We start from the raw sequence: 12391 nt of genomic DNA, 5'->3' as shown, positions 1-12391 counted from the left end.
ATGACCATGGGCAGACGAGATGAAATTGTCTATCAGCTAGTCTTGTTCTTTGTCATCTACTACCTAAAAAAATGTAAATAACGCGTAATATCTGTAAACCTTATTTTCATTTAAAAGAGCTTTGTCCTTTTTTTTTGATGACGCAGGGAAATTCTTTTTACGAGCCGTCTAACCGGCCTTGGTGGGATCGGAGAGGATGTGTGAGACTCGGCCTCGGCAGGCCCCTACTCACTAAAACCACTGCGAAAGCCATCGGCCGCTATGTTGGTGCACCCCGGATCTGTCAGCGACAGGGCACACCAGCGACTGGCCGGTCCTGGCAAAGACCGGACTTACTCCCTCGGAGAAAGGGGGCGAACCCGGCAATTAGGATCGCCGCGACGACGCCGGGCTTTCACAGGAGCCGGGTTACCAGCCCGACCCCAGCCCGGAGTGCAGGGGCGCTATTGGAGGCGTTGCAAATATCACCTCCGACGCACCCCCATCCGTCGTCTGCGGAGGGAGGGTGCATCAGCCGCATCCTCCCTTTCCCGCTCAGATGCCTCCTTCGTGGACATGACCGTCTCACCGAAGGAGGACACCGGACCGGACGGAGCGCTGGCGTTGTACGTTTACCGTATGGCCGCCCCGCCAGGTCCTCCCCCCACTCCCGCATAAGGCGTGACACTCCCTGCCAGCGTACCACCCGGATCTCCTCTGATGACGGGTTCTCTCCGAGAGCCCTCCTACCCGAGACGTAGGAGAACACCTCGACGAGAACCGACGCCAAAAGATCCCAAGGCGGATCGCCGGCAAGAGCCGTCGCTGCGGCCCAGGAGACCGTACGGTACCCTTTAACCACCCTCACCGCGGGCGCCATTTGCGCCGAGCGCAGTAGGGCCTTGACCCCGCGGCTCATCGGGCGGTCAGCCCAAACGGGAGCACCGTACGTGGCTATACTCCGACAGACCCCAGAGTATAGCCGCTTGCAAGTTGCGCTGGGCCCTCCGAGGTTCGGGAGGAATTTCCCCAGCGCACCTGCCGTCCTCATGACCTTCCGCCCCAACTCCCTGAAATGGGGCACGAAGGTTCACCCTCTAAAAGAGCTTTGTCCTGAGTTAGTTGCATTGTGACCAAATCGGGATGTAATAAAGGGATCGTACGGAAACCGCGTGCTACCAAAAAACCTTGACGCTTCTCAAATAGGTTTTAATATGGGGACGAAGCCGCAGAAAACATCTAGTTTTAAAAATAATATTACGTTAAATTTTATTTCTAACGGACAGCAACTTTTAGTCTGTTAAAAAGTTATACATATACGAGATGAAATAAAAGATCCAGCATTTATAACGTTTTTATTTCAAATTATTATAAAATACCACAGAAACAGAAGCTGAATAAATAACTACAAACGATAATGTAAGTATATTAAACTTAATCTATTTAAAATTACTTAATAACTTTAGACTTACGATACATAAGAAATATAATGTATACACAAAATATTCTCGTTTATAAATAACTAACAACTCGAATAGTTTAAAAAATACAAATATGACTAGTGTATAGACTAACGCGGTTAAAGACAACAAAATAAGACCTCATATTTGGTTATACAAATTTGGTTTTAATCGTAAATGCTAATAAAAATTCAAAGGAAACACTGTCTTATTCCTTTGAAAAACGTGAAAATCATTTTCTTATTAGCTATATTTAAATCAATACGCTGTTTGTTGTGATTATTATAAAAATATATATAGTTTAAGTTAAAAATTAAAAATGACGTATGATTAAAAAGGAAAAAGGTTTTATTTGAAAGTCAGAGAATTATCATCGGTTAGTAATCTGTGTAGCCCGGGTTGCCGACGGCGTCTAGCGAGACAGGCCGGTAGTAACCCTCCACCTGCCCCCAGCCGCGCGGCGCCACGTTAAAGTTCGGTCCGCACACGAGCGGCAGACGCGGGCTTTTTGGCGACGCGTACACATCGTTAAGTTTCGTTGGCGCCAACGGCACGGGCACCTCAATATTCTGCACTGTTATAGTCGGCGGTGTCACCGGAAATGGCTCCATCTTTGGTAGATTCGATGTGTGTTTGAGAGCGGATTTCGGGTAGGTTTTCTGGTTTCTGACGCTGGAGGGCGGTCGGTACGGCGTGTCGTGATTGGCGACAGGCGTGGGGGTGCTGCATGTGTTGGATGTGTTGCGGCCTGGGAGTTAAACGATTCCTTTATGTGGAGTTTGTATGTGATTTTTTTCAAAGACTACTTTTAAATGGCCATTTCTAAGTTTAATATATCAGAAACATAATAAAACTATGCAGTTTTTGAACAAACAATTGAAGTTAATCAATCTTTTGTAAAAGTGTAAGAGTTCTCTTTTTTAGACATCACTCTTCCTTCTACAAATTGATAACCAATATCTGAATTAATTACGGCTTCAGTGTTTTTATAAGAGACCATAGTGACATAACCTTCTATGTATCAAAATTCGCCCATACTAACCTCTGCCCTCGTGCACCCACTTGACAGATCTCTTCTTCCTATTCACGTACATGGTCTGTCCCTTGCTCATCTGGTTGCTGGAGTCGGACAAGGACTTGGAGATGGCCTTCGCGAGGTCCATCTGCTCCTTCACCGTTGGGTGGACACCGGGCACGTAGAATGCTGATGATGCGAATGTCTTCTCTGTAATGAGGAGGTACAATTGACAACCAGCGTTTCTATCGAGTTCTATTTATATAATCTCAGCAGTTAGGTCTAAACCTATCCAGATTTAACAAAGTATTCCAAGCCTAACATTTCTTTCATTTAAAAAACCTTGGTAGGGGGGGGGGGGGGAGGAATTATATTTTGTTTCGTTGTGGGTGGAAAGAAGGAAGAGTTTTACTAAGTTTAGAAGTTAATAGGTTCTTGATATATTGTGAGCAAGGGATCACCGACAAGTCGAACTGATGTTATGACGACCGAGTGCCCTTTAAGCCAACAAGAAGTATTGAGATCTTTCTCAGTACACTAAATTTTCTACAGTCTATGTAACGACCCTAATCCCAATAACCTTGAAGACCTAAATATACCATCAACTATCATTTAGAGTAAGATGTATATTATATGGGCTTTTTTATTAGAAAACCAACAAGTATCCTCTGGAGACTTTAAAAAACATTGTGCCCTCTATTCAGGTTTATCAAAGGACTTTTCAGTAACAAACATAAGCTCTCTCTCTCTCTCTCTTCTACTTGTACCTGAAACTGTTTTGCTCAGACGCTTCTACCGGCATTTGCTTAGCTTCTCTTGCTGACTTGCGACACATTTGTTGACATGCAGGATAGAGGGATTGCGAAAAGATTAGGATACCAATCGGCAGTGAAAGTTGATATGATGTTCATTTGTCGAAAACTATCTTTAAGGTCCGTCCGACAAAAGTTAAATTATCAATTTCTTTGTCTTGATCCACAATTTGCGTTAATACTATAAAGTGCGAAGATTTATTGGAAAAAACTTTTAACACTCTGTATGTATTGTAACGATACGAACTTGTGGTTGGCATACAGAATACTTCCGTTTTCGTAGTAAGCTAAGCTCACAGTAAGGCTACATACAAAAATATCCATATTTATATGACACTGACCTAAGCCAAACAAATTGTGTTTGATTCAAACTAAAATTTACATTTCATATATAAACTAGTTTTTGTCCCCGACTCCGAACACGTAAACTTCGAGTTGATTTCAGAGCTTTTTCATTTTAAATACCCTGGATACCGAGTGAAGCGCCATCTGCCGGGCTAACTTGGGAATCTAAACTATCTGGAGCGACACCCAAATGCATACAAAAGAATTAATTCAAATCGTTCCAGCAGTTCAAGAGTAGTTCAGTAACATACACAAATACAATAGAATTATATATAAAGATAAAAGAAATAAATTGTAGTCTATTATTTGAAAGAATCAAAATACATAAGTAGACGTATATACACGTCGTATGTAAGCAAACTGTAATAGCCCTCATAACAGACAAGAGAAGACATTAAACATGACCTCTGTTCCCAAGGTGAGAGCTGGAGAAGACTGGTGTATGTTACTTGCAGGAGTTGATATTTGGTCAAGACGTTCACCAGGTCCTGGGTCCTATCAATTCTACGTTCAGTTTAAACATTTCAAAGAAAATAATTTCCCTATCCGCGTCTGTACGTGACAATAGGATGTCATAGTTTAGATGTGTTTATATTTATTTAATTGAAATATTATTATTGACCGAATTCTAGAATGTTACATATACATTCTTCTACTTGTACTTCTAGATTAACACTGTTTATAGTCCCTTAAATATAAATTTACTATATAAATCAAAACCAAGTCTTTTTATGTTATAAGACAAGCAATAAAATACTTAAAATTTAGATGTAAAGATTTTTTTATAATTTGCAAACGCTCACCGAATTTACGGTCTTTCTTAATGATATGCTCTTCAGCATCAGGTGCGGGCGTGAAGATCTTGTTCAAGTCCACCTCTTTGTCACCCACGATGATCGGTTTGTTCTCCAAATCCTCCTGTACAGTATACAATTGTAAGAGAAGTAATATAAACCATTTTACAATAAAGAAATAAATTAAAGTACTTATAGATTCTATCTATAGGAAATTGAAGACTTTCTAATGGGCTCCAATAACAAGGAGGTTACAATGTCACTAACACTATATACAAGAAAACGCACATGTTTAAAAATACTACTAAAATGGCAACACTAAGCCACGCTGACAATAATGACAAATATTTACAAAAAAACATTTTTTTTGACATTTGCCCCTAAAACATTCCGGAACTATTAAAATTATGTGTTTGTTTTATTTTTTAACTATACTAAAGATTTTAAATGTGGTTTATTGTTAGTAAATTCGTACAACTAATAATATAAAAATAATAAATTACAAGTTAATTTTGTTAAAGTTAGATGATACAGCGATAAGAAGCATTAGTTAACAAATGTTTTATAATGAGGGAATAAGTATAAAGACCTCTTATAGAAAATTTTATTCAACAAAAAACTATGAAATATTTATAATAGTGACAGTTTACACTTATTTATTCTTACTGGTAGATCCAGGGGAGGCAAAGGCATGGGGGCGACGTCCACGTCATTCTAGAACCGGTAAATTGAAATAAATACCTTATTTATATATATAAAAAATACTATTTTGGAAAAAAAAAAATATATAAAATTGCTGTATTAAATGATAACGTAGACCATTTTTTAGAAAAATTGACTAAAAGTTTAAAAGTATATAGTAGTAAAATCGAGTCTAATGATAATTTTATTGGCCCTAATACCCTACAAATAATTACTATAACTGTGAGGCATAAAGTAGGCTTGCTAGCACAGTGTTGAAATAACATAAATTTTAAATAGATCAGATCCAACGCTTGTTGCTTGTTGTACAATTTAACATGAGTTTTGGCGACAATCCAGAGCGTGCAGCTGCCATTTTAATATATGGTATACATCAACCGTATTTTTGATAATGAAAATAAGAAACTTGGGTTTTAAAATGCCTTTGATCACTATTCACTATTGACATAAACGAAATTAATTGTCACGCATATCTGAATTTTCTTGGCATTTCAGCTTGATACTATAGATTCTTAAAATAATTTTATATATGTCACTATGATCGCTAATAAGTTATAGATAATTATAAAATGATTTATCTGTCCGTAGTTTATTCATCTCTTTTTATATAAGTTTATTAAAATAGTACTATTAAAGAAATTTGTTATTCCTATATTTTGCTACCAATATCGAAGGATCTTGGCCATTTTGTAAAAAAAATTTTTAATATTGTCATATATTATATCGCTCAAGTTCGTTTTCAGAAGAGTAAAAGTATTACACTATACATGTAGAGGGTGCCTGGAGAGTATGTATTATAAGTGATACACTTATGAATGTATTTTTTTAATAAAACTGACTGGTGCTTGGCTCTCATTCCATACGATCGTAAGTAAAGATGTAGGCTTAGATCGCAAACACATCGTCTCAGTAAAAACCTATTCACTCTTTCCTTGAACATTCATCATCATCATCATCATCACTGCTGAGCAAAGGCCTCTTCTCACGCGGAGAAGGTTAGAGCATTAATCAGCACGCTTGCTCAAGACGGGTTGGCGATTTTAATCTTATAATTCGAAATTATAAGACCAGTTTTCCTCACGATGTTTTCCTTCACCGTCCGTCAGTGGTGTCTAAATAGTCTTAGAAAGTACATATGATTCGGAAAAGATCACATTGGTACTTGCCAAGTTTCGAACCCGCGCCCTCACGTATGAGAGGCGGACCTTTTAACCTCCAGGCCACACGACGACTTGAACATTACCGAATTGTAAGTCTTAGGGAATTCAGATGCAAAAACGATTTTTAATTTATATTAACTAAACACGAATAAATGAGATTTAAGTGTCTATTTGTAATTAAAAATTAATAGCTTTTCATTAAATACGTGAAATTATATAAGATATTTTACATGAAAAACGCATTTAAAAATTTTTGTCTGTCTGTTACCGATTGTGGACCGATTTTATCGGGAATTTCATTCGCAAGTAGAGTACTTTGGATACTTTTTAACCGATTTCAAAAAGAAGGATGTTCTCAATTTAAATTTATGTACGTTACGTTATTCGACCTTCAATTGAAAGTCGATTTTCAAAATTACTATTTTAATCGTATGGGGAATGTCCTGAGATGGCTCCATTATTACCAAGTCAAGTTCTGATGAATAGGTCCTCTAAAAATCGGAATTTCTTCATAAGAATACTGACGATTTTCTACTAGACTTAGAGGGTTAAATAGGTGAACAAACCCGCGGGTAACAGCTAGTAATTAAAAAAGATAACAAAAGTTGAAACCAGGAAAGAAAAATTTAGTTTGGTTTCGCATGGTTTTTATATGCTCGTCGATTACTGTTGTATAGATAAAAAATGGGAATACCACATAGATTAAAAAACTTTTTTAAAATTTTGTATGGTATTTAGATCGAATTTGTCGAATATCTGCCAATGTCTTCTTTGTTGTATAGGAATATAGTTTTGAAAGTGCTTCGTCGAGAAAATACGATGAAGTTTGCCTAATGAATTATTGTCGCTTTTAGTGAGCCGATACTTAGTTTTTGGAACGTCAACAAATGAGTGCTGTCATTCAAACGAAGACGGTACAATACTGTTGCCAGACACGAATACATTAAATGATCAACTAATGTTATATTGTAAAATGGAGATTTTTGTGAAAAAGAATTACTTTAAACCTTGAGACGAATGTTAGAGAGTTTATTATAAGTTGAAAAAAACATATTTATATAAAGTATTGTTATAAGTTCAAAATAAATACAATTTCTCTTTAAAATATATCGAATTTTATTCCAAAAACGAAACGTGTAGACTGTAGAGAATGTCATACTTAAGTATATATGTCAATTTTTATTAAAGAGATCCAAAATTATATTTTTTTAATTACGTAAATAAAATATTATAAAGGGAGAAATTTATAAGGATGTATGAAAATGAGAATGGATCTTTGTTACAGTTTAACGCAAGAAATTTAACAGGATTATATGTGTGATTTAATTTATTCCTCAATTCTGTATAGCAGAACATTACAAACTAAATGTTGTATTTTGTATTGTCACATGACAGACGATAGATGTCGCTAGCTATTGATTACCAAATAATATTAATTTAAAATATTAATTTCTCACAGAACCCGATTCCTAAGTCCTTAGGACGAAGTCGCGATCAAAAACTATTATTATATGATATAAAACTTTCTTAAGAAATATGTTATAATAATAAGACGACAAAAAATTTTAGTTAATGAAAAAACCGTTCAAGGTCGACGTTTTTGGAATGTAGTTTTAAAATACGTTAGTGATAAAACTAATAATGTGAGGAGTATCATTGAACTCAAAAGAAACGCTAATGATGTATTAACATTTTATGGAGCCGTGTAACTAACTGAATGTTAAACAATTGAGAGAAAAAAACAAATCGCGTGGGCCGAGTTGAATGACCGAAAAAAATCGAGGGCGAATTTTTAAAAGTTTTCAAATCAATGAAGTGTCGGGAACGGCTCCCAAATAGATATGGAATGAGGCACTTGAGTCTTATAACTGAAACAGTCTTCCACCTATATATAGAACTATATATATATATATATAAAGTCCTAAAATATTATTTGATTCTAAGCAGTTGATTTTATCACATTTATTGTATCCGTAAAATTTTAAGACGATATTAATAAGTTTTGTACCTTTTTTTCCTGGAATACTAATCAAATAAAGCTATTGATACACTTTTATTAGTCTTCCTGTATAAGAAAGGAAAGGTTTACGTTTTTACCTTTTGTAACTTTTAATTATATATATAATTAAAATTGTATAGTAGTTTCTTATATCTACTTCAATCATTGAAATCTGTTTAGATCGTCAAGATATTGGGAGAGATTTTTTTAGTTGTTCCCAATGGGATACTTGTTATTATAAATTATATAACGTAATTTTAAAACATCAAACGTGTAGACACTTTATATGTATTAACAAAATTAAATTTAGCGTTACTTATAATTTTTTAGCGTACCTAACATTGATATACTAGATTGAGGAATATTAACATAGCTGGACATTCTTCATCAAGCATGAGGGAGAAACATTTGAAAACTACCAACAGCGAATCATTTACGTTATACGTTGTCATGTACATATATGTATTTTAGGACTTATGTCAAATGTCAAAAATGTCAATGGTAATTACATGTAATAATTAATATATGTATGCATTATAATCATTATTTAATTAATCTTTATATTTCACTCGTTAATTTATTATATTTGAACTCTTGTCTAGAGTTATTTAAATTTCCAGTCTGTAGTAGGAAGTCAATGACTTGTCCCATTTAGTAATTTTTTTTGAGGAGCTGCCAAAGAATTGATTTCCGTCAAAATGGCCGGTCGTTTTGTTAGAAAATTTATATTTTTTTAACAAATAAATTATGCATACTAGGCATCACGTGATCAACAAAATTACTTATTGATGTTTAGCAACAAAATAGGGTCAAAATATGTAGTGATTAATGTACTTTAGTAATCCCAAAAGGATGTTTCGTTTCATTGCCATTATAAAATTTTAAAACCAGATAATATAACTGTAATTCTTCTTAATATAGGATTACTAAAACCCAAAAATAAAATCGTATAATAGAGATTTTCGAATTAAACAATGTGCTTTAATTTTTATTTTAAATATAAAAAAAATTAAAAGTGCTTAAAATATAAGTTATAGAAAACAGAGATACGAAATATAAATTAGTATCTATATAATGTACTGAATTGAAACTATTTCGTAATAGCTTTTCTGTGGGGAATTCCCGGTGCCAGATTAATCAGACTCATTATCAGAAGTTACAACAGCATGGGATTCTAACCTTAAAGTATAAATAGATTTTACTATATTTACCTCATGTATAGTTTATTAAAATATTAATATTTATCTCTAGTAATATACGATCAGTAGTATCTACGCTTTTAATGTCGAAATTAAACGTTTATGTCAAGAGATCATTGACGTATTTAGAGATGTCAACCTCTTATAATCCTAATAGATCATAGAACCTTTATAAATTATCATAATGTAAATATTTTTGAGTAGTTTGTCATAGTTCTTCCCACGCCGCAACAACAATTGTAACGAATGCGTTCAAGGAACAATCTATTTCGACCCGTCTGGAGCGGAGCCAACAACATTAAATGCACTTGGAATAAACAGCACCGCTCCTTACAATAAATGTTCTTAACTGTAATTTACATCGCCGTTAGAATATGGGTTAGCTGGGGACAGATATACGTAAATATATAATATATATATAATACATAGATACCATATACTGTGAGCCTCATCCTTGGATCCAAACTAACTAACGGAACGTAATAACTTACCCAACTTACAGGGAACAGCTTATAGCTGAGGTTTGTGAGGAATTCTTTTTTTTTGGGATCGAACATATCGGACGGCTTGAATCCTCGTTTGGTTATTAGCGAGCTGTTGACACTCGAGGAACTGGTGACGTCATCGAAGCTGTCCTTATGTACCACGCGATCGTTGACTTTGTGGATGCTGGACATCTTGTTTGAGGAGTACTGGCTCTCGCTTATCGTCATCATTGTGATAAATGTTTTTAAATCACAGTTGCACTACACTTTCCGTCTTCTATGACTTTTCCGTCTGAATATTGACGTCAAACTTTTTATATGCGAAAAGTAATGAGCAATATTGTCTGTTTGCGCGCCAACATACAGCACTGTCGAATATAGATAGTTAGACAATTTATGACAAAAAAAATATATTTTAATATGCTTCGAGAAGCAGTTTTTAGTTATCCTTTTTTGAAAAAACAACGATCTTCATACAAACGGGTATTGAGTTGAGATTAGTTTGCAACGGTTAATCTGAAAATAGATTTGAAACAGTTGCCGGGCGTTTAACAACGTGTTTACTCAAAACTATAATCATCAGTTTGGTGTTAGAACGGACAGTGTTTAAGTGTGAACACTATTAACCTAAATGTAAGGTTACGTTGCAAATTACAACATTGAAACGATCGCATTCAGCCTTCAGATATTTGTTCGGTAATTATTTATTGGCGATAAATAATGTCAAAGCTATAGCCTAAATAATTTCATACGAATAATTTGTTACTAATTATATGAAATTGTCTGTGAATTGAAAAATAACGTTTACAGATTTATCAAAGAATTTCAAACGATCATCTATTTTTAATTTTTTTTAACAGTAATCCATTGTAAGTGATTTAGACTAGACGTGTAATTCTAACGATGGTGATGACAAAATAAAAAATTGTTTAAAAAATTATGTTCTTAATTAAAATTTAAATGAATATCTTATTAATTTAAATTAACGGAAAAAAGTTTGATGTGAATCCGTTTTTCGTAAAAATATTTAGATTATATTAAATAACAACACATAATAACACAAACACAGCACTGAACAAGCACAAGAGGTACACGTGGCGTTCGCTCGGGGCTCCGGCAAAGACTACCTCTGAAATATGTTGCATAACTTCGAAAAGCTCACACGTAGGGTGGATATATTCTGGGAAATTTCGTGAGACCTCTCAAATAAACTAGCTGTCGCCCGCGACTTTATTTATACATTGAAATAAACAGCGCTGAAAATAATATAGGACCTTCCGGGTTAGTTTTCAAGTTTATCTGAATATGACTGACAAAAAAGTTTAATACAACAGTTGTGAAAATACAAATAATCGTGACTATTAAAATTAGAGATAACCTTGCGTACAGAAAGATGTCTTGTATTTCGTTGACTGCGTACTTTTTCGTGATGGCACAATTAATAAAAGAATTTATAATGATTCTCATTTCCATACATCAAAATGGCGGCACTAGTTGGCTAGTGTGTGTGCCAGGTTCTATTTCTGTAGCGCGGCGTCGTTTCGCAATCGGTTCAAAATCATATTTACAATATCGGTGAAAAATTCAACAATATCTGAACAGAAAAAAATAATCGGAATCACATGTATCGGATGTTTAAAAATATTGTTGGTCCACATACAAGTTTCCTCGATCGCTTCAAAACAAACAAAACTAAAGGATTACGTCACTCACGTCACTTGCGAAACCCGAAAATGTTATAAGAGATAAAAAGTTTCTGGATTCATCATAATTAACGGCTTGCAAGCCAAAACGCCCACGAGCTGCCTACAAGAGCGTTAAAGGCATTATAACGAACACTTACAAGATTTACTCAAGTTATGAAATATATTTTAGTGTATTTTGTAAGTAACATTAATTGCACCACGCATACGTCAAGTAAAACAGTTGCGGACAGTAACATGAAAAAATTTATGACAATTTTGCGGAGAGAATTCCATTTTTTTTTTTTTAATTTTAAATGTGTGAATGGTATAACTGACTAATCCTTTTCTTGAGCTCTTGGCGAGAATAGCTGGAATTTTATATTAAATCAACCTAAAGCAGCGATATTCTATGTAAAGTTAACCAAGTTTTTCACGATTAGTATAACTAGATATATTTAACTGGAAATCAAATTTCTACTGATACCTTGCAGTTTAAAAAATCTTGTAAAATTCAAAACTTATACTATCTGTTACAAATATGGCCTAGAACATGAGGCTAGCAATTTTTTTATATTTTATTACTTTTGTAATTAAAAGACTGTATGTATATTAATTATATATTATTTTCTTTTACATAAAAGTGTATGGTCTACCACATAGAATTGAATAATCTTAATGTTACAATTTTAAAGCCAGTCCGTATGGTAAGTGGTAGCCGTTCAACGTAGTTACTTATCAATAGTTACGTTTGTGCAA

At 34.6% G+C, this 12391-nt stretch overlaps 1 protein-coding gene across 9 annotated transcripts; it reads right to left on the bottom strand.

The window, feature by feature from the left end:
• Nucleotides 1–1320: 1320 nt before the first annotated feature.
• Nucleotides 1321–11094, bottom strand: LOC116775945 (uncharacterized). 9 transcript variants are annotated; one of them, XM_032669006.2, is made up of 6 exons: nucleotides 11016–11094; nucleotides 9957–10318; nucleotides 5072–5119; nucleotides 4415–4529; nucleotides 2482–2664; nucleotides 1321–2187 (listed from the first exon to the last, which is right to left on the bottom strand). In XM_032669006.2, exons 2-6 carry the CDS (start codon nucleotides 10179–10181, stop codon nucleotides 1817–1819), a joined length of 942 nt encoding a protein of 313 aa, XP_032524897.2. In that variant the 5' UTR covers nucleotides 10182–10318; nucleotides 11016–11094; the 3' UTR covers nucleotides 1321–1816. The 9 variants fall into 9 exon arrangements, with proteins under 9 accessions (XP_032524897.2, XP_032524902.2, XP_032524900.2 ...); XM_032669011.2 differs by having other exon boundaries at nucleotides 9966–10318; XM_032669009.2 differs by having other exon boundaries at nucleotides 11023–11088.
• Between the last annotated feature and the right edge of the window lie 1297 nt (nucleotides 11095–12391).

The sequence above is a fragment of the Danaus plexippus genome, chromosome 24, assembly GCF_018135715.1.
Source record: "Danaus plexippus chromosome 24, MEX_DaPlex, whole genome shotgun sequence".
Classification (NCBI taxonomy): domain Eukaryota; kingdom Metazoa; phylum Arthropoda; class Insecta; order Lepidoptera; family Nymphalidae; genus Danaus; species Danaus plexippus.
Note: the sequence above shows the minus strand (reverse complement) of the source record. Positions and strands in the feature narration are given on the sequence as shown.